At 50.9% G+C, this 24,710-nt stretch overlaps 1 protein-coding gene across 1 annotated transcript; it reads right to left on the bottom strand.

Annotated features, from left to right (window-relative positions):
• Window positions 1-894: 894 nt before the first annotated feature.
• On the bottom strand, window positions 895-23,331 carry LOC133471071 (F-actin-uncapping protein LRRC16A-like). Its single transcript, XM_061760249.1, is given in 38 exon segments — window positions 895-2,063; window positions 4,504-4,602; window positions 4,686-4,868; window positions 5,124-5,154; window positions 6,622-7,075; window positions 7,150-7,250; window positions 7,839-7,923; window positions 7,925-8,024; window positions 8,092-8,158; window positions 8,235-8,363; window positions 8,542-8,629; window positions 8,743-8,918; window positions 9,319-9,429; window positions 9,511-9,639; window positions 9,710-9,808; window positions 9,873-9,966; window positions 11,365-11,433; window positions 11,502-11,674; window positions 11,852-11,906; window positions 11,977-12,076; window positions 14,293-14,374; window positions 15,561-15,630; window positions 15,720-15,824; window positions 16,028-16,104; window positions 16,191-16,268; window positions 17,180-17,283; window positions 17,363-17,449; window positions 17,524-17,618; window positions 17,711-17,799; window positions 17,898-17,973; window positions 18,063-18,136; window positions 19,287-19,357; window positions 19,432-19,529; window positions 19,613-19,725; window positions 20,814-20,873; window positions 20,973-21,023; window positions 22,398-22,495; window positions 23,136-23,331. Coding segments are annotated over 38 exon segments (4,617 nt in total). The 5' UTR covers window positions 23,170-23,331; the 3' UTR covers window positions 895-1,251.
• Window positions 23,332-24,710: the final 1,379 nt, after the last annotated feature.

Raw genomic sequence — 24,710 nt, 5'->3', positions numbered from 1 at the left:
AGTCCTCAAGGGCGGGCAGGGGGGTATCAATCTTTTCAGCAGTTTTGATTGTCCGTTGCAGTCGGAGTTTGTCCTTTTTTGTAGCAGCACCAAACCAGACTGTGATGGAAGAACACAGGACCGATTCGATGACCGTCGTGCAGAACCGCCTCAGCAGCTCCCGTGGCAGGCCGTGCTTCGTCAGAAGCCGCAGGAATTACATCCTCCGCTCGGCCTTTTTGAGGACGGAGTTGATGTTGATCGCACACTTCAGGTCCCGAGAGACTGTAATTGCCAGGAACTCGAGGGTCTCGACGGTTGACACAAGGCAACTGGACAGCGTGAGGGGCAGCTGTGGCGAAGGATGCCTCCTGAAGTCCACCATCATCTCCACGGTCTTGAGCGTGTTCAGCTCCAGGTTGCGTCGGCCGCACCGCAGCCGAATGATATTATAGTCATCATTTTAGTATATTGATCATTTATATACAAATATTGAATATTATATTAGGAAAAACATTTTTGGTGAACTTTGTGGGGATGATGTTAAGACATCAATCAATCATTACTTTATTGATCTAACTCATTTTATACTTAAAAAATGTCTGATGGAGTCTTTAAAAAAACAGTTTTGTCCTGGTTGAGCTGTAGGATATTTATTCTTTGCCATCCAGTACTTCTAAATTTAGAAAGTGAAATTAACAAGTTCATCAGTTGGGCCGTGGTCAACGGGAGAAACAGAAATGTTGAGTGGAGTATCGTCAGCATAACTGTGAAAACTGAATCCCTGTGTCCTGCAGCATGTACAAGTGTAAAAGTATTGGACCTAAAATTGAGCCTTGGGGAACGTCACAATCCAACTTGTGACCTCCTGACAAGGCAGTCTTCACCCATCAAATTCTCTGCCAGTAAGTAGGATCATTTTTACATTTAAAGCTTTTATTCATCTTTGACAGACACAAGAACAAGAAAGGGGGGGGGGGGAGATTTCACAGCAGAAGAAAAAAAATGGCACCTATTACAGAAGAAGCTTCTAGCAGCTTGTTGGCTGCCAACGACTAAGAAGAATAAGACGCGTCACGTACATTCACTTGAAGAAGACGAAAGGTAGGGGTGGCAAAAGTACGGCCTGTCTGGAGGCCGCGTAGGGGGGCCCTGCTGTGTTCTTTAATCCGACCCTAACCGAGCATTCACATTGTTGAGAGTCCTTATAGCGTTTGGTACCATCATTTTGCACGTTGTTCCTCAAGATGCATTTATTCATGCAGCTCAATGCTATGGAGACGCCACTGCCGGCAACGCCGCCCCCCCGCCGCCGCACTTGTGGCTCAGCAGATTGACCTTCTGCGTGAAGCCCTTGCGACAAACGGCGCAGTTGAAAGGTTTCTCTCCGGTGTGCGTGCGCATGTGTATGCGCACGTTGCCCTTGACCGAGAAGGTTTTGTCGCACACGGAGCACGAGTAGGGCTTGAGTCCCGTGTGCACGCGCATGTGCGACGTCATGTTGACGCGCTGGCGGAAGCGGCGGCCGCAGAAGGCGCAGGCGAAGGGCTTCTCGCCCGTGTGCCGCCGCATGTGCGTCTTTAGGTAGTCGCTGCGGGCGAAGGTCTCGCCGCACACGGAGCAGGCGAAGGGTCGCTCGTGCGTGTGCGTGCGGGCGTGCTGCGCCAGGGCTTGGCTGTGGATGAAGCCGCTGCCACACACCGTGCACACGAACGGTTTCTCGCCCGTGTGCGTGCGCATGTGCTTGACGAGGTCGCCCTTCTGCCGCGAGCGCTTGCCGCACACGGAGCACACGTAGGGTTTCTCCGCAGAGTGCGTCTTCTGGTGCCGCTTCAGACGGAAGGCGTTCAGGAAGATTTTGCCGCACTCGGAGCAGGCCGATCGATCGCCGGCCGCCGCCCGCGACCTTTCCCGGAGACGCGGCGGAGACTCCGCTTGCTCTTCTTTTTCCGTGTCGTCCTCGTCATGGTCGGCTTCTCCGTTGACGGAAAAAGCGGTGGGGTCTTGTTTCTCCGCTTCCTCCTCTTTGATGTGTGCAGGCTCATCGTGCTCTTCTTGAGCCAGCGCCACCTGCTTGACGTCTCCTGAAAGACAGCAAGTACAAATTGACATTATTATTACAATATAGACATTACCATTATGTCATTAGGGCCACGACCGATGGAGGATAATCGCTTAATCTGTTGATTTTTTCCCCCGATTAATCAGTGAATCGGATTAAAAAGAACTTTCCATACAGTGTGGCCAATATGCCAAGTATGTACAGTGTGAGTCATAAAAATGTGCAGTGTGTGTGAAGTAAGAAGTAATGTCTTCTCATTTTAGACCCCTGCGCAGGCCATAGTGTCACTCGGATGTACTTGAACCCCGATCCTTCTGGTTCTGCGATGCAGGTCTCTGGGGAGGCTGGGCCTGTTTGTCCCCCGAGAGTCAACTATATAGTCCACTACAGAAAACCCCTTTGTAGTGGTTGGGGAATTCTTGCGAACGCATTACGAGGACAAAATCCTTTGGTACCTTCTTTCGGTAATCCTAAAAAAAATTGTTTACACGAATGAGACATTCAAGGGAAAAACCCGTTCCCGTTATTTTCCCATATTTTCTCATTCAGGGAACAATTTTCCCCCATTCCAACAATTGCCACACTGCCAAAATTCCTCAGAAAAGTCTCCAATTTGGGAGACATTTTGCAAACGGAACTCGTTTGAGGCGATCAGTTCATTGTTTGTCTATTTGTCACCGATTGCGAATCCCCCGTTCTAAATCTGTGATTTCCTTCAGCGCGTGCGTGTGTGCGTGTGTGTGACGAGCGGAAGGGGCAAAACCTGCCTGCCTCCGCCTCGTCGTCGTCGTCGTCTTCTGCTGCTTCTCCTTGTTGTTGTTGTTGTTGTTGTTGGGGCTTCCGGTGGCGCATCCTGGCCAAGGGGTCGCCCACGACGCCCTCCACCAGCAGCGCGATCTCGTCCGCGGCCGCCGCCAGACGCTCGCTGAGCAGAGCTCTCAGCAACGCAAGTCGGGCCGCCGAGGCCGCTTCCTCTTTTTGCTCTTGTTGGCGTTGCACCCGCAGCAGGAAATCTTCCACCGCGGCGCTCATCCGCTCGCGAATAGACGCGCGCAGCAGCTGCAACGCGGCGCACATGGCGGAGGAAAACGAGGCTTCGGTCCGGAGCGTCCAACACCCAAGACGCGCATGCGTGCCCGCAAGCTATGGCTGAGGTTCCGGACACTTCCGCGTCAACGAAACCCTACTTCCGGTAGCCAATAAAGAGGCGCCGTCGAGAGCAACGGACGGGAAAAGTCCTGTCGCTACCGTAGACGGGGATGGGTCGCCACGCCTCGCCTCGCCTCGCCTCGCCACGCCTCGCCTCGCCTCGCCTCGCCTCGCCTCGCCTCGCCTCGCCACGCCACGCCACGCCACGCCTCGCCACTTTTGGACTGCGTGCCCATGGCGACGGTCCAAATCGTCGGTGTGCACAATTACGACATGGGAACCGGAAGTAACTTTTCGCAGGTATTTAATAGTAGTATGTGTTCATAGCACACGCAAAATGGTAAACCTCATGAAAATTGTTTGAGAAATGAGCAAGTTGCGACTTAATTTCAACATCAATGCTTCGCGTTTGATGGGAACGTCGACTTCCCCGCCACGTCGGTTAGCTGGTGGAATTGTTTATATCTATGGCGCTACATTTAGCGACTTTCATACTAGCCTAGCAACTTTTTTTTTAGCTATTAAAAAAATAAAATGAAAAAAAAGCAATCACCTTTTGAAAGGTGACTCAAACTCTTAAGATTCATACATTTGTCTTGCGGATGACACAAAGTGATTTTGTCACTCCAGGAAACGCACGTTGCCTTCTTTTCTATTTTTGTTTTGTTTTTACAGTTTTGTCTTCTTTATTGTTCTAATTGTTTTATTGCTTTTGAAATGATCTTGTAAAGAGATCAAATGTGTCCTCTACTTCTGTCGCAGAACAATTGAACTAACCTGGGAAATGGATTTATTTGTATCTGTATGCAAGTTGTCGGTGAACTGTACACTGAGTCAGGTGTCTATAACAACTCCTCCGCGCCGTTACGGAGCGGGCGGCGTCGGGCCGCAGGCGGGCAGGGACTTGGCTCGCTGGCGCCCATCCGGACTGCGGCGTGACGGCGACGTCTTGAGGGAGGACCAGCGTCTCCGTGGCGACGCCGCCGGAACACCGCAAGAGACGCATGCTGATGGGAACCGACAGTGTACCTCAGTACAACAGATACACCAAGTAGTACAACACTGCGCCTACTGTCACTCATGTGGTACTTGTATATTAGTAGTGTTAGGGGCCAGAATATTACTGCTGTAGTAGTAGCGGTGTTTGTAGTATAACTTTAGTAGTAGTAGAAGTGTCACAATAGTCGCAGTATTCATAGTAGTACTGTACCAGTAGTTATAGTAGTAAAATTGTTCATAGTATTACTGTAGCAGTACTGGTACTCGTAGTTTGTATGTATGTATGTATTAGTCTGTTGTTCATTGTGACTGACCATTGGCGTTGATCACTCTGCGTTCCTGACTTTGCTTCGGCTCGTGTTCGGACGGCGACCTCCTCGGGCGAGCTTTGACGGCCCCCGTCGTCGAATTGCCTGACAGAAAACGCTACGAGTTAGCATCGGTGCGTGTTATGATTACATCGTAACATACACAACATCTTTTTGCCTCCGCTTACACAGCACAACGGTGGTGCTGGGGCCCAAGGGACCGGGCGGACCGGGGGTGCCGGAGTTGTGCGGGGATTCGGGGACTTGAGGAGGGTGCGGTGACTTCGGGGTGACGGCGGAGGCTTTGGACCTCGGGGTGGCCTCTGGTCTGGGCTGGTCTGTGTCTGCATTGGGAGGGACCGTTTGATTGGCTGTAAGGAGATGACGTACTGTACATTCCCAACTATACAGTCCACCGTATAAAAATCCCTAAATAGTCATTTGGGAATTAGTAAATGCATTCAGAATCATTCACTCATTCCTTTCTCCCGAATCACGACAGACGTATTTTTAGTGAATTTAGTGGCGATGACGTTAGTTATCAGTCAGTATTTATGTCTGATGGCGTTAAAAAAAAAATTCCTAAAATGGCAGTTTTGACCTGGTGAGCATTAGCACGGACTTACCCATGTGGTCATCTTCCTTCAAAGACTCCGACTAGATGAGAGAAGAAAAATAGTTTCAATGTTGTCTTTTTTCAAAATATTTTCTTGTTGCAGTGTATATCTGCTTAATTTATATTTTCTGTGAAATACCTAACCTGGACTTTGTCTGAAAGTGTCAATTTGATTTAAAACAACACCTTGGTTTTGTCATACGAGTGTCCAGAAAAGGCCACACAGACAGTTACTTCTGTTTGACCCAGTTTTGTGTTTGCTTTGTACATATTTGGCTAAGACTGCCCCCTTTCCTGTGATCGGTTGCCTCCGTGTAGAAGACCCACTTGCGGGAGCACGCTGGCTCGGGAGCTGGAAGGGAAGGAGGAGATCTTCGCTAGTGAAATAGATACGTTTGAGAAATTCGAATGACCTGATTTCAGGCCTCCCTGCAGAAAACTGTCTGGAACTCAGGAATGCGTGGACGATTTTAAATCATATTGCACACGTTTACTGAGGTACCATAGAGCCAATATTACATCCCAAATACTAGAAAAAAGTTGGTTTGGAAAAAAAGAATTGCTCAATTCTGAGGCAAAAAGCATGGAATCAGCTTGGAATTTTCAGATTGAATCTGCTAATTAGTCAGCAGTTAAATGGGAGCGCTCACACACCTCGGAGAGCTGTTGCACCAAGTGGATTGACATGAATCATGGCGCCAACATCCATCTATCCATCCATTTTCTGAGCCGCTTCTCCTCACGCGGGTCGCGGGCGTGCCGGAGCCTATCCCAGCTGTCATCGGGCAGGAGGCGGGGTACACCCTGAACCGGTTGCCAGCCAATCGCAGGGCACAGAGAAACAAACAACCACTCGCACTCACAGTCATGCCTACGGGCAATTTAGAGTCTCCAATTAATGTGGCGCCAACATGAAAGAGAGAATCCATCCATCCATCCATTTTCTGAGCCGCTTCTCCTCACTAGGGTCGCGGGCGTGCCGGAGCCTATCCCAGCTGTCATCGGGCAGGAGGCGGGGCACACCCTGAACCGGTTGCCAGCCAATCGCAGGGCACATACAAACAAACAACCATTGGCACTCACATTCACACCTACAGGCGATTTAGAGTCTTCAATCAACCTTCCAGGCATGGTTTTGGGATGTGGGAGGAAAGCGGAGTGCCCGGGGAACAGCCACGCAGGCACGGGGAGAACATGCAAAGTCCACACGGGTGGGGCCGGGGATTGAACCCCGGTCCTCAGAACTGTGAGGCAGACGCTCTAACCGGTCGCCCGCCGTGCCGACCAGGGAGACTTGATTGTTTATTTGTTTTGGTTTTTTGAAAAGTTAGTCATTCTGCGTCTTAATCATGTGAAGCAGGTTGAGTTGACTGTTTTAGGAGTAGAGAAATAACACTTGCCTAACTACTTACTTCAAGTACTTGTCTACTTCCAGTTCTTACTGACTTACAGTACTTACGTACTTACTTACCTTCCTACAATTGTTGCTTTCCTTGTTTTCTTCTCACCTTTTGAGCGGCCATTTTCTCCTGCCGTGCCTTCATCTCCGCCAGAAGGTCGGCGCCCATGACGGGAATGCCCACATGCCTCGGAACCACGGGACTGTCCTTCTCCTGGGCCGCTCCGGCAGAAGGCCCCGACAGGTTCGTGACAGAACCGTCGTCGTTCTGGGGCGGCAACCTCAGGGACTGCTGGGGTGTCGAAGACGGGGATGCGGGCGGGGACTCCTTGCCGACAGAGGGTGTAGGCGGCGCAAGGGCAGGGGATATGGGCGACTGCGTGAGGTCGGGGAACGCGGGCCTGGGTGGCCCGACAGTTGCGGACTCTTGGGTTCCCCCCTGGCTCTTCTCCGAGCGGGATGTCCGAACTTTGATAAGGTTGAAGAAGCCGCTCCTCCTGGAGTCCCGCTTCTTGTCGGCCAACTCGTGCGTGTTTGACGGCGTTGCTTGTGCGGCGGGGCGTCTGCGTGGACAAGAAGGCATGTGATGAGCTCACATCTCTTTAACTCAAAGGAACAGGCTGGGCGAGGCCCTCACTTCAAGCTGACTTTCAGGACTTTCTTGGAGAAGAACTCATCCATGCCCTCGTCCACCTTTCCTATCATGGCCTGATGCTCCAAGCCCACCGGTGCCTCACGCTGGAAGAGAGTAGGAAAAAGTAACTTATCTGGGTTTGGGTTGTGGGGGCAGCAGCTTTTAAGCAGGGAAGCCCAGACTTCCCTCACCCAAGCCACTTCAGCCAGCTCTTCCGAGGACATCCCGAGGCATTCCCAGGCCAGCCAGGAGACATAGTCTCTCCAGCATGTCCTGGGTCGTCCCTGAGGCCTCCTCCCGGTAGGGCGTGCCTGGAACACCTCACCAGGGAGGCATCCTAAATAGATATCCAAGTCACCCCATCTGGCTCTTCTCGATGAGGGGTCAGCCGCTCGACTCTGAGCCCCTCCCTTCTCACCCTATCTCTAAGGGAGAGCCCAGACACCCTGCGGTGGAAACTATTTTCGGCTTCTTATGTCCGCCATCTTGTTCTTTCGGTCACGAACCACAGCTCGTGACCATAGGTGCGGGTAGGAACGCAGATCAACCGGTAAATCGAGAGCTTCACCTTTCGGCTCAGCTCCTTCTTTATCACGAGAGACCGATACAAAGTCTGCATCACTGCAGACGCTGCACTAGTAGAAGGTGTAAAAGTGGAGGCAAGTCTACATTTTGTGTTCCCAGCAACCTACTGTGACTCTGCTGGGTTTGTTCCGTCTCCTGGCTTTGGGCCGCACTTTAGTGTGATGCTGCAGGGGAGGCGGTGACCCCAGAGGCGGGAAAGCTGGCCTGCACAAGGTCTGGCGGGCATGAGGGCGGCGGGACCACCTCATGGACTGGCACCTCCTGAAGAGCCTTGTCCAGGTCAAACTCCATCTCTGAGACAAACATCAGAAGTTTTCCCTTGAGACACGAAGAACACGGTGCCACACCACCACGACTTACCAAAAGCCACCGAGACTGGTCGCAGCATCCGCACCAGAATGCTCTTCCGCTTGGACTTGGCCGTCATCTGTAAGTAAAAGCGCTTCACGAAGGACATTTACAACTTAGTGAACTGACTCACAAGGAGGAGGAGGAATTCCTACCACAGAAGCATCCACTCGGCTTTCCCCATCACGATCCCCCGGATGAAGGACCGTCTCGTCCAGAACTTCCGTTTCCGTCTGAGATTCCAGACGTAGCGCGGGTTGGCCCTGCCCGGTCACGTGGTCGGCCTGCAGATGGAAGCAGGACGGGACGGAAAGCACAGATGGAGGTTGGAAGCGAGGGAGGACAGAACAGATGAAGGCCAGGATAGATGGAAAATGAGAGCGAGGGAGGACGGAACGGATCGAGAACAGGACAGATGGAGGATGGCAGGGGACGGGCAAAGAGAAAAAAATACCTACTGACCAGCGTGTGGCGCCACGTGGACAAAGAGTCCAGGATCTGGTCCACGATACGATCGGAGATCAAGGACGCCACGCTGAGTTTCAGCTCACTGCGGAGAAAGACCAAAACTAAGAAGCTGATTAGGGGGACGAGACTCGCGTGGCAATTCGAGTCAATTGGGAAGTGGGGACACCAATGAGCGGTGGATGTGTCCATCGTGACCTGATCTTGTTGAGGATGTCCACGCCCGTCTGCTCCAGGAGCGTCTTGGTGATGAAACTGCGAGGGACGCTCATCTTCACCGCGCCCGCCCGCAGCAGATCTGGCACAAGGCCGCTCATCTTCATCACATGAGGACATAAACCAGAGGCCGCTTCCAACATGGACGCGAGCATTGTCTGCGGGGACGAGAACAGGTGTCACCAACTAATGCAATGTGGCGAGCACACGAGCGCAAAGTGGCTCATTAATGTGCGACCGAGCGAGAACGTACGACTTGACTCAAGTCATGATTTGACTCGACTTGCTTTAGTTTTGCCGCTGTAACTTGGGACTTTCTTGAAAATTGAAGATTATGTGATCTTTCACTTCTAACTATGAAAAGTGGGGGGGGGGGGGGAAGTAAAAGTACTCCTGACTGTGTCGACGGCGTCCTGCGCTCTGCTCAGTGCAACGTGAAAAGCTTTAAGTCTTTGGACTTACTTTTGTCTTGCATACACATTACGCAACTCAGTCCTATTTGAATCACCTCTGACACAAAGTTGTGTGTGTGGAGATAAACTTTCAATATGTTAGTACCTCCAGCTGCTCATCCATCACGGCCGCGACCTCCCCCGCCACGGACTCCAGTTTGTCCTGAATGGCCCCACGTAGACCGTCGCCCCCCAGGTGGTAGAGGTTGGGGAGCAGCTGGAAGGCCCGGAGAGGGAAGGAGCAAGTTTAAAAGGTCCATTCAGAACCAGTGCGATGTCATAGCTCAAGTTCACTTACAGTCTTGGAGTTCCTCGCGTCTGTCATCAGGTTTTCTGCCATCTTCATATCCTCCTGGACTGTGTAGTTCTGGGAGAACATGAGCGAGTTCAGGTGATCCTGAACCTTCACACACATGGTGTCCATCAGCTGCACAAAGGAGCAGAGAGTCAGGGAGAATCCAGTCCGAGTCAGGCCAGTTGCGGAAGCGCCCGCCTGCCTGCTGCGTGGTGCTGGTGACGATGCCCTGCTGCAGCCGGTACGCCTGCTCCTGGAGGTACTTCCGAGTCTCGTGGTTCCTCAGCAGGAAGTGCTCCATCTGCATGCAAAGGCACCACACAAATGAAGGAAGCAAAAGGTTTGAGAACCAGTTAGGAACTGACCTTCAGGAGCGCGTCTTCTGTCTTTTCCGAGTTGGTCTTGAGTGCCTGGGCGGCGTCCATGATGGGAACTGGCATGAAGCGCATGGTGAAATTCCTGATGAGAAGAAATCGCACTTGAGCGTTGTCATCCGATCAAATGATGCCGCTCACACACAACAAAAGTGTTTTCTGTTGACTGTGATTCCAGCTCTGCCTTTGCCAAGGTCCAGGCTGCTGACACGTGTAGCTGATGACCAAAAACAAGGGCCATTACACCTGGCACACACGTGTGAACACTTCAAGGTTTGTGAAGCGCAGGAAATTTGAGTTAGGGGTGTTGCATTCTCGAGGCACTTCTGGGGGGCTCCCTCCGCTGGACGCAAAACTACTCCCTATCTTTCAAGCCAACTGGATGGTGCTGCTGTCTGGCGCAAGTAGAAAACCAAATATGTTGACTGCTTTCAAGGGGAAAGAACCGTCAAGGTCTCAACGTACCAAGCTGACGTCAGCAGTCGGTTGTGCGGCGCACGAATGAGCAATCCGTTGGCCGTCGGCGGGCAGTTTTCGCCCAATTCAACATACTGACCGTCGGTGGCAGTTGCTCACTCTGATTGGCTGTTAGCTCGTGCAGTGTTTTCCAACCTCCATTGAGCCAAGGCACATGTCTATTTGACCTTTTGAAATATTTCACGGCACACCACAAAACAAACATTTTGCAAAATGTGGCTACACAAGTGCAGTGGACCCCCGCACACTTACTCTAAATATATTAGTCGTATCATAATAGTACATATTTGGATGAGTTTACTTTTACTTGAGTCATTTTCTAAAGTAACAGTACACTGGTTGTGAATCACTGAGCTAGCCAATCAGTGCGAGAGACAAGAAACCGACGTGACAAAAGCAAAGAAAGTGTGAAGAAGAAGAAGGCATCCAAAGAAGGCGTGCACAGGATTTGCTCATTCGTTCCTTAACGTATATGCGACTTCTTAGCAGACGTCCTGCGTCTGCGTCTGCGTCTGTGGTAGCGGGAGTGAAAATGATGCCGACGTGCTTTGTTTCGGGTTAGGATATCCGGTGTTTTGTAGAGCGGACGTTCCGGTTGCCTTTTTTTTTGGAGTGAGGAACGGTGACCACCGCCTCCGATAGTATGGAGGGGTATTACGTCTCTCACGTGTGGAAGGTACATAGTAGTTGACGTCGAGGTCAAGCTGCTGCGGCGTGTCCGCCGTCACTTTTACCGGCCCGACGCTGCGTCAGCCGAACGTCGGCCAAACATTGACCGACTGTCGGCTTGGTACTTTATGTTGAGACATTAACCCTTTACATAGAAGCAGTTAGGACCAAATTCGGGATAGGAAGTGGCTCAAATAAGCTGATCTGACAGGGACAAAAGCAGAGCGACCTTGTGACTGGACATCTCACAAGCACTGCAGAGCTTCATCTGAAGTTCTGGCTTTTATCAGCAGGGTCCTCCTTTAACATCACATCCTTTAACGTTGGAGATACTCACTTCTCCAACGCGGACGCCACTTCCTCTAGACCCTGGGGGCTGACATTGTTCCTGTCCCAGAAAAGCGTCCTGCAAAAGGCGACAATAAACACGTGAATGGCAAAATGTGAAGACGGGTAGAAGAGTGCGAGGCTCACCTGAGCTTGGTGTTGATCTGCAGGGCCTTGGCCAGCATTTTGGCGCCCATGTCGCCCATGGCGTTCCCTCTGATGTCCAGCTTTGTGAGCGAGGTATTGCTTCCCAGGGCGTTGAGGACGATGGCCAGGTCACCCTTCAGCTTGGAGTCAGCCAGCGACAGCGAGGTCAGCGGCTAGGTGGCGCAAGCCAACAACGAGCAGGTCTAGTTAGATCTGTAGCGTTCGTCACGTCTCTGACGAGGGTGTCGTCCGAAACTGTTAGTCAGGTAAGAGAACTTCTCTTGACCCAAAAAAGCCCCACATTTGTCTGAACACAAGAAATGTAAAAATGTCGGTCTCGTTTCACTCACTGACTCCTCCTCTTGAATCATACGGACCAGGTCGTCCAGGACCGGAGCCACGTTCCTTACGGGAACAAGGAAGAATGAGTGGAAAAGAGACAAGCCGATACGCTGACACGCTGCGGTTGACTCACTTGGACTTGATATTCTGGAAGTTTCTGCCCAACGAAAGGTGGCGAAACGAGCGGTTCTTGGCCAGCCATACCAGCAGGGTGCTCAGGTCCCCGTCCAGACCTGACAAGAGACAAGCACACATAGCCGTGAAGACCTTACGACGAGCTCAGCCGGACTCGCTCGGCTTAATCGCCACATTTGATTTCAAGACTGGGCCATATTGAAGTATTTACGGCTCGTCCTCGTTCGAGTGAACTGGAACCTTTATGAAGCTAACATAAGAGTTTGCCAGAGGACCTGCAAAAAAAGTCTGTGCTTGTATGGTGAGGCTTTACTCCAGGTGCTGCGGCAAACACCACACAGGAAGGCTGGAGCCTCAATTTGAAGTGTGAGGTAAATGCGCTAACCACTCAGTTCCGGTGCTGCCCATGTTCATCGAGTTTAGCAAAATACAACCCCAATTCCAATGAAGTCGGTACGGAAAATGGTTGGATGGATGGATAGTTCGCAATGCACCAATACCGTCCTTGAATCGAATCAGCAACTATGAATCAGAATCAGACAAACGCACAAGGAATTTGTCTCGTAATTCGAATCGTGACAGCCCTACCTGTGACCCTTGTGCGGATTAGCGCTTCAGAGAAGGGATGGATGGGTTAATCTGTTGATTCTTTTTTGGATTAATTCATGAATGGGATAAAAAAAATGTACAACCCCAATTCCAATGAAGTTGGGACGTTGTGTTAAACATAAATAAAAACAGAATACAATGATTTCCAAATCATGTTCGACCTATATTTAATTGAATGCACTACAAAGACAAGATATTTCATGTTCAAACTGATCAACTTGGGTGTTTTTAGCAAATCATCATTCACTTAGAATTTGATGGCTGCAACACGTTCCCAAAAAGCTGCGCCAGGTGGCAAAAAAGAGTGAGAAAGTTGAGGAATGCTCATCAAACACCTTTTGGTTTGGAACATCCCGCAGGTGAACAGGTGGGCGCCATGATTGGCTAGAAAAGGAGCTTCCCTCAATTGCTCACTCATTCACAAGCAAAGAAGATGGGACGAGGTTCGCCTCTTTGTCAACAAGTGCGTGAGAAAATAGTCCCAACAGTTTAAGGACAATGTTCCTCAACGTACAATTGCAAGGAATTTAGGGATGAAATCATCTGCGGTCCACAATATCATCAAAAGGTTCAGAGAATCTGGAGAAATCACTGCATGGAAGCGGCAAGGCCGGAAACCAACATTGAATGCCCGTGACCTTCGATCCCTCAGGCGGCACTGCATACAAAACCGACATCGATGTGTCAAGGATATCGCCGCATGGGCTCAGGAACACTTCAGAAAACCAATGTCAGTAAATGCAGTTCGGCGCTACATCCGTAAGTGCAACTTGAAACTCTACTATGCAAAGCAAAAGCCATTTATCAACAACACCCAGAAACGCCGCCGGCTTCTCTGGGCCCGAGCTCATCTAAGATGGACTGACGCAAAGTGGAAAAGTCTTCTGTGGTCCGACGAGTCCGCATTTCAAATTGTTTTTGGAAATTGTGGACGTCGTGTCCTCCGGGCCAAAAAGGAAAAGAACCATCCGGACTGTTATGGACGCAAAGTTCAAAAGCCAGCATCTGTGATGGTATGGGGCCGTGTTAGTGCCAATGGCATAAGTAACTTACACGTCTGTGAAGGTACCATTGATGCTGAAAGGTACGTACAGGTTTTGGAGAAACATATGCTGCCATCCAACCCTAAACCCAGCAAGTCAACGCCAAACGACATTCTGCATGTGTTACAACAGCGTGGCTTCGTAGTAGAAGAGTGCGGGGACTAGACTGGCCTGCCTGCAGCCCAGACCTGTCTCCCATTGAAAATGTGTGGGGCATTATGAAGCGTAAAATACGACAACGGAGACCCCGGACTGTTGAACAGTCAAGCAAGAATGGGAAAGAATTCCACCTACAAAGCTTCAACAATGAGCGTCCTCAGTTCCCAAACGTTTATTGAGTGTTGTTCAAAGAAAAGGTGATGTAACACAGTGGTAAGCATGACCCCGTCCGTCCCAGCTTTTTGGGAACGTGTTGCAGCCATCAAATTCCAAGTTCATGATTATTTGCTAAAATCAATACGGTTGATCAGTTTGAACATGAAATATCTTGTCTTTGTACTGTATTCAATTCAATATAGGTTGAACACAATTTGCAAATCATTGTCTTCTGTTTTCTTTATGTTTAACACAATGTCCCAACTTCATTGGAATTGGGGTTGTCGCTCGGGGAAGCACCGGTTGCCTGGCAACAATGACTGTCCGGGGATGAGATATGTCGGCACCGTTGTCGGAGATGTCCAGACTGGAGATGTTGGGGATCTCTGCGATGCAGCCCTCCAGGATCTGAGAGCCCGCCGAGCGCAGCTGAAAGGAGAGAGAGTGGGTCACGTGACCAGTCCGCTAGTACCTGGTGGCGAGTGGTCATAGCCAGCGTTGCGTCGTCTGCTGGACGCAGAACACTAACACAAGCACTCGGCTACGTCCACAAGCAAAATTGTATGATTTTTTTCCCATGAAATTGCGTTCATTTATTCCCGACAGTCAACGGGTTTCACTTGACTGCTCTGCTCTCACAGTTGGTGGGCCTGTTAGATTTTTCTGTCCAATCGGATTTCAGCGTCTATATGTTGCCAAGTCAATAGATTTTCTGTCCAATCGGATTTCAGCGTCTATGTGTTGCCATACCAATCTAATCTCCGCATGGCCATCACAATCACTGGTACTGACACATGAAACTTTATCGCTACCAGCAAGGGGGCTTTTTCCCTAACAAGTCCCATTTAAAATCCGTCCTCACGGGGCCGGTCCACGGGCCGTCGATGATGTCTGTTAACGTGTTTCTAAAATGTTGCTAAGGTGTTGCTGACATGTTATGAACATGTTGCGAATGGGTCGTAACTTTACAACTGAACGGAATATCAATGAGGGAGTCTCTGGCGGACTGACAACGGGATCTCGGCCAGGCGGCTTAACGGCCCCAAAAGGAAGATGCCTCGAAGTGGAGTCTTCCACACAAACACCGGCCACCGCATCCTAAATACGCCTTGTCGCACGAACCGATGAAGCCTGCTCGGCCGAGAGGCGGAGCGTCTTCCAAGACAGACGGAACAGTCCAGTTGCAATCGATTCAATGCCCCGAGAACGAAATGAGAGTATTCCCAGGCAACGTGCTGTAACGTGTTGCTTTCAAATTCGTCCTCGCAGTGCCACAGTGTTGGCCCTTTTCTCTTCCCTGATTGGCTAGTCCAAGCAAAACTTGTTCAAGCCAAGTTTGATTACAAAACAAACCTGTCGCAATGTGCACACATCAGTCCATTTCGTAATCTGCATCTCTGGTGAGCAGGATGTAGCGGAACTTTACTGCAAGGTTTTTGACTTTTGAGATGAGCCTAATATGAACGCTGCAGCGCTCCAGATGACGTACGCGGCACCGCTCGGCGTGTGCCGTTCTATTGCCTTTTCGTACACTTTTGCTCGTTGGCATAATTGTGACATGACGGCGGCGCCGCTCGGAGGTGAAGTCAAACGAAGGCCGCGCCTGTGGCGGTACCTCACAGCCGCTCAGGTCCAGAGACACGTCGCTCAGATTGGGGTTGCAGCCCAGTCCCAGCAGCAGCGCCCTGAGATCACATCAGCAAGCGCATGAAAACTTTCAACACGCGTGTGGAAACCGCGAGCTCGCTGTGAACACGCGTGACCGTGCTCTTACTTGAGGGCCTCGGCGGGAAGTCTGCATCCGGACACGTTGACGGAGCTCAGAGCCCGGGACAGGCTGAAGAACTGCTTGAAGGACGCAGGAACCTCCCTGCTCTTCCTGGCGACACGGCGACACACACCACACGAGATTCAACGCGATTGCCAGGACACGCACGAACAACAACTCTGTGACGGCAGACGTCGTCCGTCTGCCGTCGGGTTCGGTGGGGAGTGACGGTCACGTGACAAGCACGTGATGGTCACGTGATTGAGCGACTCATGGGATAATGATGTGAATTTCATGTGTGCGGCATGTTTCACCTGTGCGAAAAGGGCGTCTTTGACATGTTCAGGACACGGAGACGCTTTAAACATCCTTTGAGAAGAGACGCTGATGTCTGAAACCCAAACCAGAACGCACACACCAACTATCATTTTATTGTTGACTTTGGAACAGTGTGTGCGCGAGTGCGTATGTGTTCACCTGCTCCAGTGAGCAGTCAGTGCAGGACAAATCCAGAACTTCTAAGCAGTTGTCCTGACTCAGGAAGTTGTGTAAGTTCTGGAAAGAGCAAGACAATCTGTTGCTAGCAAGTCGTGAACGTGTTGCTAACATGTCGTGAACGTGTTGCTAACATGTCGTGAACGTGTTGCTAACAAGTCCTGAACGTGTTGCTAACAAGTCGTGAGCGTGTTGCTAACAAGTCGTGAGCGTGTTGCTAACAAGTCGTGAACGTGTTGCTAACATGTCGTGAACGTGTTGCTAACATGTCGTGAACGTGTTGCTAACAAGTCGTGAACGTGTTGCTAACATGTCGTGAACGTGTTGCTAACAAGTCCTGAACGTGTTGCTAACAAGTCGTGAACGTGTTGCTAACATGTCGTGAACGTGTCGCTAACAAGTCGTGAACGTGTTGCTAACATGTCGTGAACATGTTGCTAACATGTCGTGAACGTGTTGCTAACATGTCGTGAACGTGTTGCTAACATGTCGTGAACATGTTGCTAACATGTCGTGAACGTGTTGCTAACATGTTACCGATGCCACCGAGCGATGCGGCCGATGGCTTTCACGCGCCCAAAATACATTTCCGAGTTTGAAGCTCGCGAGACCCGGCCGGCCGCCTCCGAGCCATATAAATACCGTACATAAAGCATCCGTAAATTGTGTTTTCCAACGTTAACTATATAAATAGCGAAGCCAAATGAGCACGAGCGGCGCCGTACGTGAACGGGAGCCTCTCAATTTGTGCCTACGCTGGCTTTGATTTTCCCAACTCACCTCTCCCGAGGCTGTCAATTTATCTTTTGATGGTGTAATCAAAGGAATACAGAAAAATCTACAGTACTGTATGTGGCTCCTCAAAAGCCAAGAAGGCTGGGAGCTTCATGTCGCAGGGCGCGCGTGCGAAGCAGCTGACTTTCTTTTCGGTTCGACCACAATGCGTGCGTGACGTGTTGCGAACGTGGTACCTGCAGCTCGTCTCCTCTGAGTGAGTTTCCGGACAACCGGAGGCGCGTGAGGGTGGCGGCCGTGCCGGGATTCGCGCACAGCGCCTGACACAGGAAGTTCGCGCCTGACGCACACAAACGAACACGCGTGAGCGGAGCCGCTCGTCCAGTACGCCGTCCTGCCGGCAGAGCCGACGCGGTCACCTTTGGGGGACAGCGAGGTCCTGCTGAGGTTCAGTTGCTTCAGACCCTTCGCAAGTTTGCCCAGCTGAGCGCTCAGAGCGCATACGCCTGAAACACACCAACACACACACCGTCAGCAGTGTGTGGGTGCGCGCGTGCGTGCGTGCGTGTGTGTGTTGAACCTTTTTCGTCTAGCGAGTTGTTGCTCAGGTTGAGGCTGCACAGCGTGGAAGCGGGGTTATGACACAGTGCCAAGGACAGTTTGTGGGCAAAATCACTAAAGAAAAGAAACAAAAAGGAGAAGAAAAGATCAAGCAGAAGAAGAAGAAGAAGAAGAAGAAGAAGACGCGTCGTCGTGCCCACTCGGACCTTCTGAGGCCGGCTTTGTCCAGGACCAGCTCCTCCAAACAATTGGATCGGGACATCACGTGCAGAATCTGCTCGCACACGTCTGTAGACTACACACACACACACACACACACACACGCGCGCGCGCGTACAGTACAACGAGGTCAAAGTTCACTCACAGCCTCCCCCTGGCGTACGTCAACCATACCAGTTTGCAGTCTCTAGCGACCAGCTTGGTGAACCACTTGTTGTACTCCAGAGTGCCAACAATGGCCACAAGATCCCTGTGCACAACACAACACAACACAACACAACGTCAAACATTGCAACACAACCCATCCCACAAAACAACACTCTTTGTACACGCACTCACCTGCTGTCCAGGTGACTGAAGTCTTGCAGGTTGAGTTCTGTGGTGTCCTGACTCAGGTAGATGGTGTCCACGTCCTGACCAATAACAACAACAACACAAGTACTGCGTTGCTGTGCGCCTCGTACTACACACCTGTCACATGTTGGCCTTTTTGGCTCTTGTGCAAACAGTCCACACGTTGAAGGAGGAAGTGGATATTTGGATCATTGACTGGACTCGTCCATTTTCGTGCTTCGCTTTTTCAGTCGCGGAATAGCGGCGGCCGGCCGGATTTCGTAGCCGCGAACGTTTGTTTTTGTCGCGAACGCCCACTTGACGCAATATGGCCTTTTTGATTGGCCGTTACACGTGCGACGTCGTGACACCGTTCTATCAAGTTTGTTTGGCCTTCCATCCCAAAAGAGTCTCAAAGGGCTTCGCACGCCACACTTGGGAAAAGATGGACATCCCCGAGTCCAAAGGTTCGCAAAGCCAAAATACGTAATGGCCGACATTCGAATGCGGTAGCATATAACCTAGTCGACCTAATCATCCAAAACAAGTTTTGATTCTTTCAAAATATATTTCAGAAGCGGTGCAGCCAATGGATGGATGGATGTAAGCCACTGTGAACAATATCACTGATCTTAAAAACAGGAAAATGTTTTGTAGATTCAAAAGATTCTTAAAGAGTCAATGCAAATGTATTCAACTTGTTTTGCACACCACGAGAGGTAGCCCGCGTAGCACTAGCGTCGAGAAACACTTCCTGAGTCTAAACCCCCCAACTGGGCAGAGAAAACCATTTGGGGGGGAAACCTTGAGATGGGACCACAGATGGAGGGTCCTCCCTTCCAGGGTGAACAGAATGTCATTTATTGCATGGTCTGGTTGTGCGCAGCGCCTGTGCAAACCGCATGAGAGTCCATCTAGCGAGATGAAGCGCCGCAGGAAAAAGTGATTCTTCCTCAGGACCTGAATTCGATCAAGTTTAATCCCGATTTGGAAACGCAGCAAAACTATCGACCGATGCTCGGCGCCTCCTGAAAGGTGGCGGCGGAACCCCGCACTCCGGGACGCGCTCAAGTAAAAAGTGTGAAAAGTTTTGGGGGGAGTCAGAGTCCGCGAGTACGAGGACCACACAGGAAGGTTTGGGCTGGGGATGCACCTGCCCTGAAGGTTAAAATCCAGTAGAACACAAGAACAGCAGGAAGTAGAAGGTAGTAAAAGCCGGAAAGAACTGACCCACTGGACCTCCTCCCTGTAGGCCAGGTTTAGGTTGTCGCAGACGGCCCGGTACTGATCGGAGAATCCTCCTGGAACAGGAATCGCGAGTCAGAACACCCATCAAGGCGCTTGCCACCATCCCCCGGTGGTGAAAGTACTGTACCGCAAGGCCCCTGGTCCAGAGGACCCTGCTGCTCCCAGACCGCCCGGAGGGCATCCGATCGCTCGGGGGGCGTCACGTGAAACTTCTTCAGCAGACTCCTGGTGGGGAGACAAAACACCTTTGAAACCTGGGAACCAAGTCCAAGATTTTCAGTCCTAAAGACCTAGCGGTTGCCACTTACATGTCCGGGCAGATCCGCTTGAGACGGCAACCTACGTGGGTGATGACCTGGTCGCTGTCCTTCTGGGAACTAAACCACAGCGTACATGGCCCACGCTGGCACTCCAACAGCACCTGCGCACAAACACAAACACGTCGCACCTGACCTAATCACGGGGTCCATCTTAAGGTTCTTTTATGAGTTGTTAAATGCCTGGATGGTCTTGGGCCATCATATCTATCTGATATGCTTTTCACTGTATCGACCCTCGCGGGTCCTGAGGTCCTCTGGCACCGGCCTTTGAATTGTACCTCGAGTTCAAAGAAAAACGTAGAAAGAAGTCGTTAAGGTGCGCGGCGCTGGACCAGCCTGCCAGATGGCTTCAGGACCGCAGAGGCTCAAGACTGATTTCTTATTTGTTGAGACCTCTATTTGTGAGATATAGATCTTCATTTTGTATGTGCGTATTCCCGTATTGTGTTTGTATCTCGGTATAGCACCTTTGTGCTGCATTTTTCATGTATCAAAAGTGCTATATAAATACCTTTAGATTTCGTCAGACTGCCCCCTGCAGGGCAGCTGTGGCGACACAAGTAGCTTACCACCACCCGGGTGTGACTGATGAGCGAATGAATAATAATAGTGAAAATATAGCGTATAATAAATAGTGAAACTCGAAAGTGTCATGCATCATTATCATTAGAGACCAATTCCTTGTGTGTTCTTTGGCAAATAAAGATGATTCTGAGCTGATCTGATTCTGATTCTGATTCTGATTACTATTATTATCCATCCATCCATTTTCTGAGCCGCTTCTCCTCCCGCGGGTGGCGGGCGCGCCGGAGCCTAGCCCAGCTATCGTCGGGCAGGAGGCGGGGTACGCCCTGAACCGGTCGCCAGCCAATCGCGGGGCACACACGAACGAACAACCATTGGCACTCACATTCACACCTACGGGCAATTTCGAGTCGCCAATGAATGCATGTTTTGGGGATGTGGGAGGAAAGCGGAGTGCCCGGAGAAAAGCCACGCGGGCACGGGGACGACATGCCAACTCCACACAGGCGGGGCCGGGGATCCTCAGAACTGTGAGGACGACGCTCTAACCGGTCGTTCACCGTGCCGCCTACTATTATTATTGTTGTTATTATTATTCAATGATGATGAAAAAGAAGAAAGGAATGTTGCTAACAGCTATTTGCTGTTGCGTCTGACATTTCACCTGCGTGAGCTTGTTGCTGTGGAGACGCTGGATGTCCAGGTAGCTGAAGGAGTGCTCGACCTGCGCGCGCACACACACACACACACACACGTCTTGATCTCAATGCAGCTATTTATTGATTGAGCTATCAAAAGGACACACACACGGACATCCGCTCACCTTGGGAGGGATGCGCGCCGACAACAAGAAGGCTCGATCTGATGCCAAGGCCTACACACACGCGCGCGCACATTAGTACGCACACAAGTACATGAGAACACAAGTATACACACACACGTATATACACACAGTACATGCACACACATATACACACACAGTACAAGCACATACATACACACACACACACACATCAGTACACGCTCACACGAGTTAACGTACAATTGTTAATGATTCGATACGATGAGCAGTCGTGTTTCCGCGGTAACGTGTTTTTGCCCGAAGATTGACAATCTTTTGAAGCCACGCCCACTGCGTGGAGGCGGACGGGGGGTCGACCTCAACCGCCGACACGCCCGCACACGCCTCGGCACTCGTCAGCGTGTGCGGGCTTCGCCGTGGTATGTGTGCGCGTGTGTCATGTCTGCGCAAGCCCGCGTGCGTGTGTGCATCGTCTCCGTGTGGAATGTCGACGAAGACGAAAAGTGCGAAATGCAGCTCGAAGCTCACAAGTTTGTCATGTCGGCGTTCTCCCCGATCGGCTAACGAGGGGGCTGCGAACAGAGAGGAGCCAGTTGACAAACGCAAAGTCAGCCCAACTTGAATTCCCGCTCAGAAAGCGCCGACACGAGCGGAATGGTTTTCGCCTCGTTTTGCGTACGGCGAGGAACGAGGCAGTCACCAAGACACGCCGCCCGTCGGGACGTGACGCAAAAGTAGCCGCTTATTCAAATGTTGGGAACGTTCGACCCGAGCCGCCAATATTTTGCTCAGGCGGCCTCGCCCGGCGTGTCCGACTCGACGTGAGAAAAGAGCGAGAGAGAGGCAGGGGGCGCCGTCGCGCTCGGAGCGGCTGACGTCAAAATCGTTGAAAATGCCGTCAACTCCTTCAACGCGAGGTCCAATTGTGAAAAACGGCATTGACTTGACATATGAGCACCTTGACTTACGAGTTGTTTCCAGATATGATTTTCCGTCTTTTCCGAAACGTGAGCAACATTTAAGCGGCGAGTGCGCTTCAGACCCCCACGGCTAGATGGCGCCAGCACACTTCACAACGTGCGGCCACCATCGGGCCACGTGAGTTTCCTTGCAGCGCAACGACAAAAGCCGCCGGGGGCACGAATGCGCCGCTTGAGCTGCTTTGCTGCTTTGCCAACAATCAAGGACAATTGTTTGGAATATTGTCATTTCATGTCTTAACGCTCTCTCTGAGCGAGAAAGGACAAAGTGATTGTAATCGGGAATTGTGGTTGGGTGGATTTTTGGGGGGATCAGAAGCACAAATCCTCACGCTGCACACGACCCGCACATCCCTAATCCCGTTTTTCTCGTTATCGAAAGTTCCAGATGAACTTCGACGTCGGCGGGCCTCACAGAGGAAGTTCAGACAGACGCGTGAGGTTGTTAAGGTCAAAGGTCGCTCACCAGCACTTTGTTGTCCACCTTTGCACTTTTGACCTCCAGCTGGACCTGGCACCTCAGCGCCAACTTGAGGCGCCGCCCCACCGCCTCCTGCACACTCTCTGCAGAACAGGACAACAAGAACACAACCACACAACACAACAAAAAGATGACAAGAACACAACAAGACCGCAACATACACACAAAGACGTGTTCAAGCAAAGTGTGGACGGCGGCGTGCGTGGCCGCCATGTTGTTGCGCAACTTGACAGAACGCCACTGTGCAATCTGATGCAAATATCTATTTTGACAATTTAGAAATATTTTGATATTTATATTACATTTGAATATTATATATATATATATAGAGAGAGAGAGCGAGAGAGCGAGATGTGATGTTAATCTGAGACGATCACGAAGGTCATATTTTTTTATGCCGCGCGTACGACGACTACTGTTAGTGCCGTACTGATGATCTCGGAGTGGCGTCGACACATGAGAATCCTACTTGTTCTCGGCAAGACGCGCCCCAGCGCCATGTGACCGGCTGTGCCGGAAATAGTCGAGGACCGCCGAAGACTTCATAATAGCGCCTCAAGGAACTGTTTGAGACTGCGCTCCGGCCCCCCAAGGCATGAAAACAAACGCCGTCATCTCATCAATCCGTCCATCAATCTCTTCTGTGTTCATTTGGTGTGCCGCAATATTTTGGGGCATTTTTAAAAAGCCCCCCGCCCGCCCCCAGAATGCAGCTGCTCTTACCAAACAATTCCTTCGGGAGTTCTGGGGCCTCCATTTCTTTCCTTCTTCGCTCCTCACGGAAAGACTTTTCCTCCACTTTTCCAGACCGCCTTCTCCTGCTCCTTCAACTTGTCGGTCTTCTTCTCCTGCTGCCAGCCGGCCTTCCCGCGACAGCCCGGACCCACCCAAACGCGCGCACGCGCACGAGCGGGTAGTCCGATACACGCACGCATGCACGCGCGCACACGATCCCAATGCTGCCGCGCGGCGCCACGTCGACACCTGGCGGCCATGTCTGAACATGACATCACGTGACACGCTTCGTGCACGTTCACACACTCGCCAATCAATTGTGTTCTTTATGCCTTGTGACAATATTGTCTGTATTTTGGAGAAACTGCCTGTCAATCATTGAGCAAATCATTTGGTTTTCGCTTCACATTTCAGTTTAGCGTCCAACTGGACATCGAGAGCAACTTTCACCAGTTTCCTTTCTTCTTCTTCTTCTTCTTCTCTGTTCAAGTTTTTCCATCCATCCATCCATTTTCTGTGCCACTTACCCGCGGGTGTGCCGGCACCTCGCCCGGCTATCTTCGGACGAGAGGCGGGGTTCACCCTGAGCTGGTCGCCGGCCAATCGCAGGCCACATACGGTGGCTACGGAAACGTATTCAGGGCCCCTTCAACCTTTCCTTTGTTATATTGCAGCTATTTGCTAAATAGTTTCCCTCATTAATGTACGCACAGCTCCCCAAATTTTTGCAGATTTTTTCAAAAAGAAAAACTGAAATATCACACAGCCATAAGTCTTCAGAGCCTTTGCTCTCGGGTGCTGTCCATTTCTTCTGAGATGGTTCCGATACTTTTGGAGGGCACCGCGACTCGTGATGGGAGCAGCAGAATCAATTCTGAAGTCTACAAAACCGTTTCGTCTGGCAATCGACAGAAAAATGCAGCCAAACTCGTCGGGAGAAGACCGTGACCCAAAACGACGAGGGACTTCGTTAGGGGGGAAAAGCGGAAGGTCTTAGACTGGCCAAGTCAATCACCGGACCTTAACCCAATCGAGCATGCGTTGTACCTCCTGAAGAGGAGAAACAAACAAGAACCGAAAGAGGCTGCGGTAAAGGCCCGGAAAAGCCTTTCAAATGAAGAATGCAACAGTCTGGTCGAGTCAACGGGTCGCGGACTTGATGCGGTTGTTGCCAGCAAACTTTAAAAGTTCCTTTCATGATGTCTCTTCCAATACTTTGGCTCCAAACAAAAGGTGCTCTGTCCTGAGTTGAGATGTGAAGAGCATGAAATGAAAGCTGGAATTCGGAACTTTCGGCTCATATTCATCTTTTGATGTGAAACCCGAATGTGTTCAGCATACAACAAAAAGAAAGGAATTGACCTTGCTGTTCCAATACTTTTGGAGGGGACTACGTGCGACCGGGCAGTTGCCTGGCGACCGATCCAGGGTGCGTCGCTGGATCTCACCCGACCGACGACAGCTTGAGCGCTCGGATGGAGTTGTCCTATCGTGTTTCGTGTTGTGTTTCTACGACTTTTGATGTTCTTGCGCTTATCGATTATACCGGGGAAGAATTTGAAA

This window comes from Phyllopteryx taeniolatus, chromosome 21, assembly GCF_024500385.1.
Source record: "Phyllopteryx taeniolatus isolate TA_2022b chromosome 21, UOR_Ptae_1.2, whole genome shotgun sequence".
NCBI lineage: Eukaryota > Metazoa > Chordata > Actinopteri > Syngnathiformes > Syngnathidae > Phyllopteryx > Phyllopteryx taeniolatus.
Note: the sequence above shows the minus strand (reverse complement) of the source record. Positions and strands in the feature narration are given on the sequence as shown.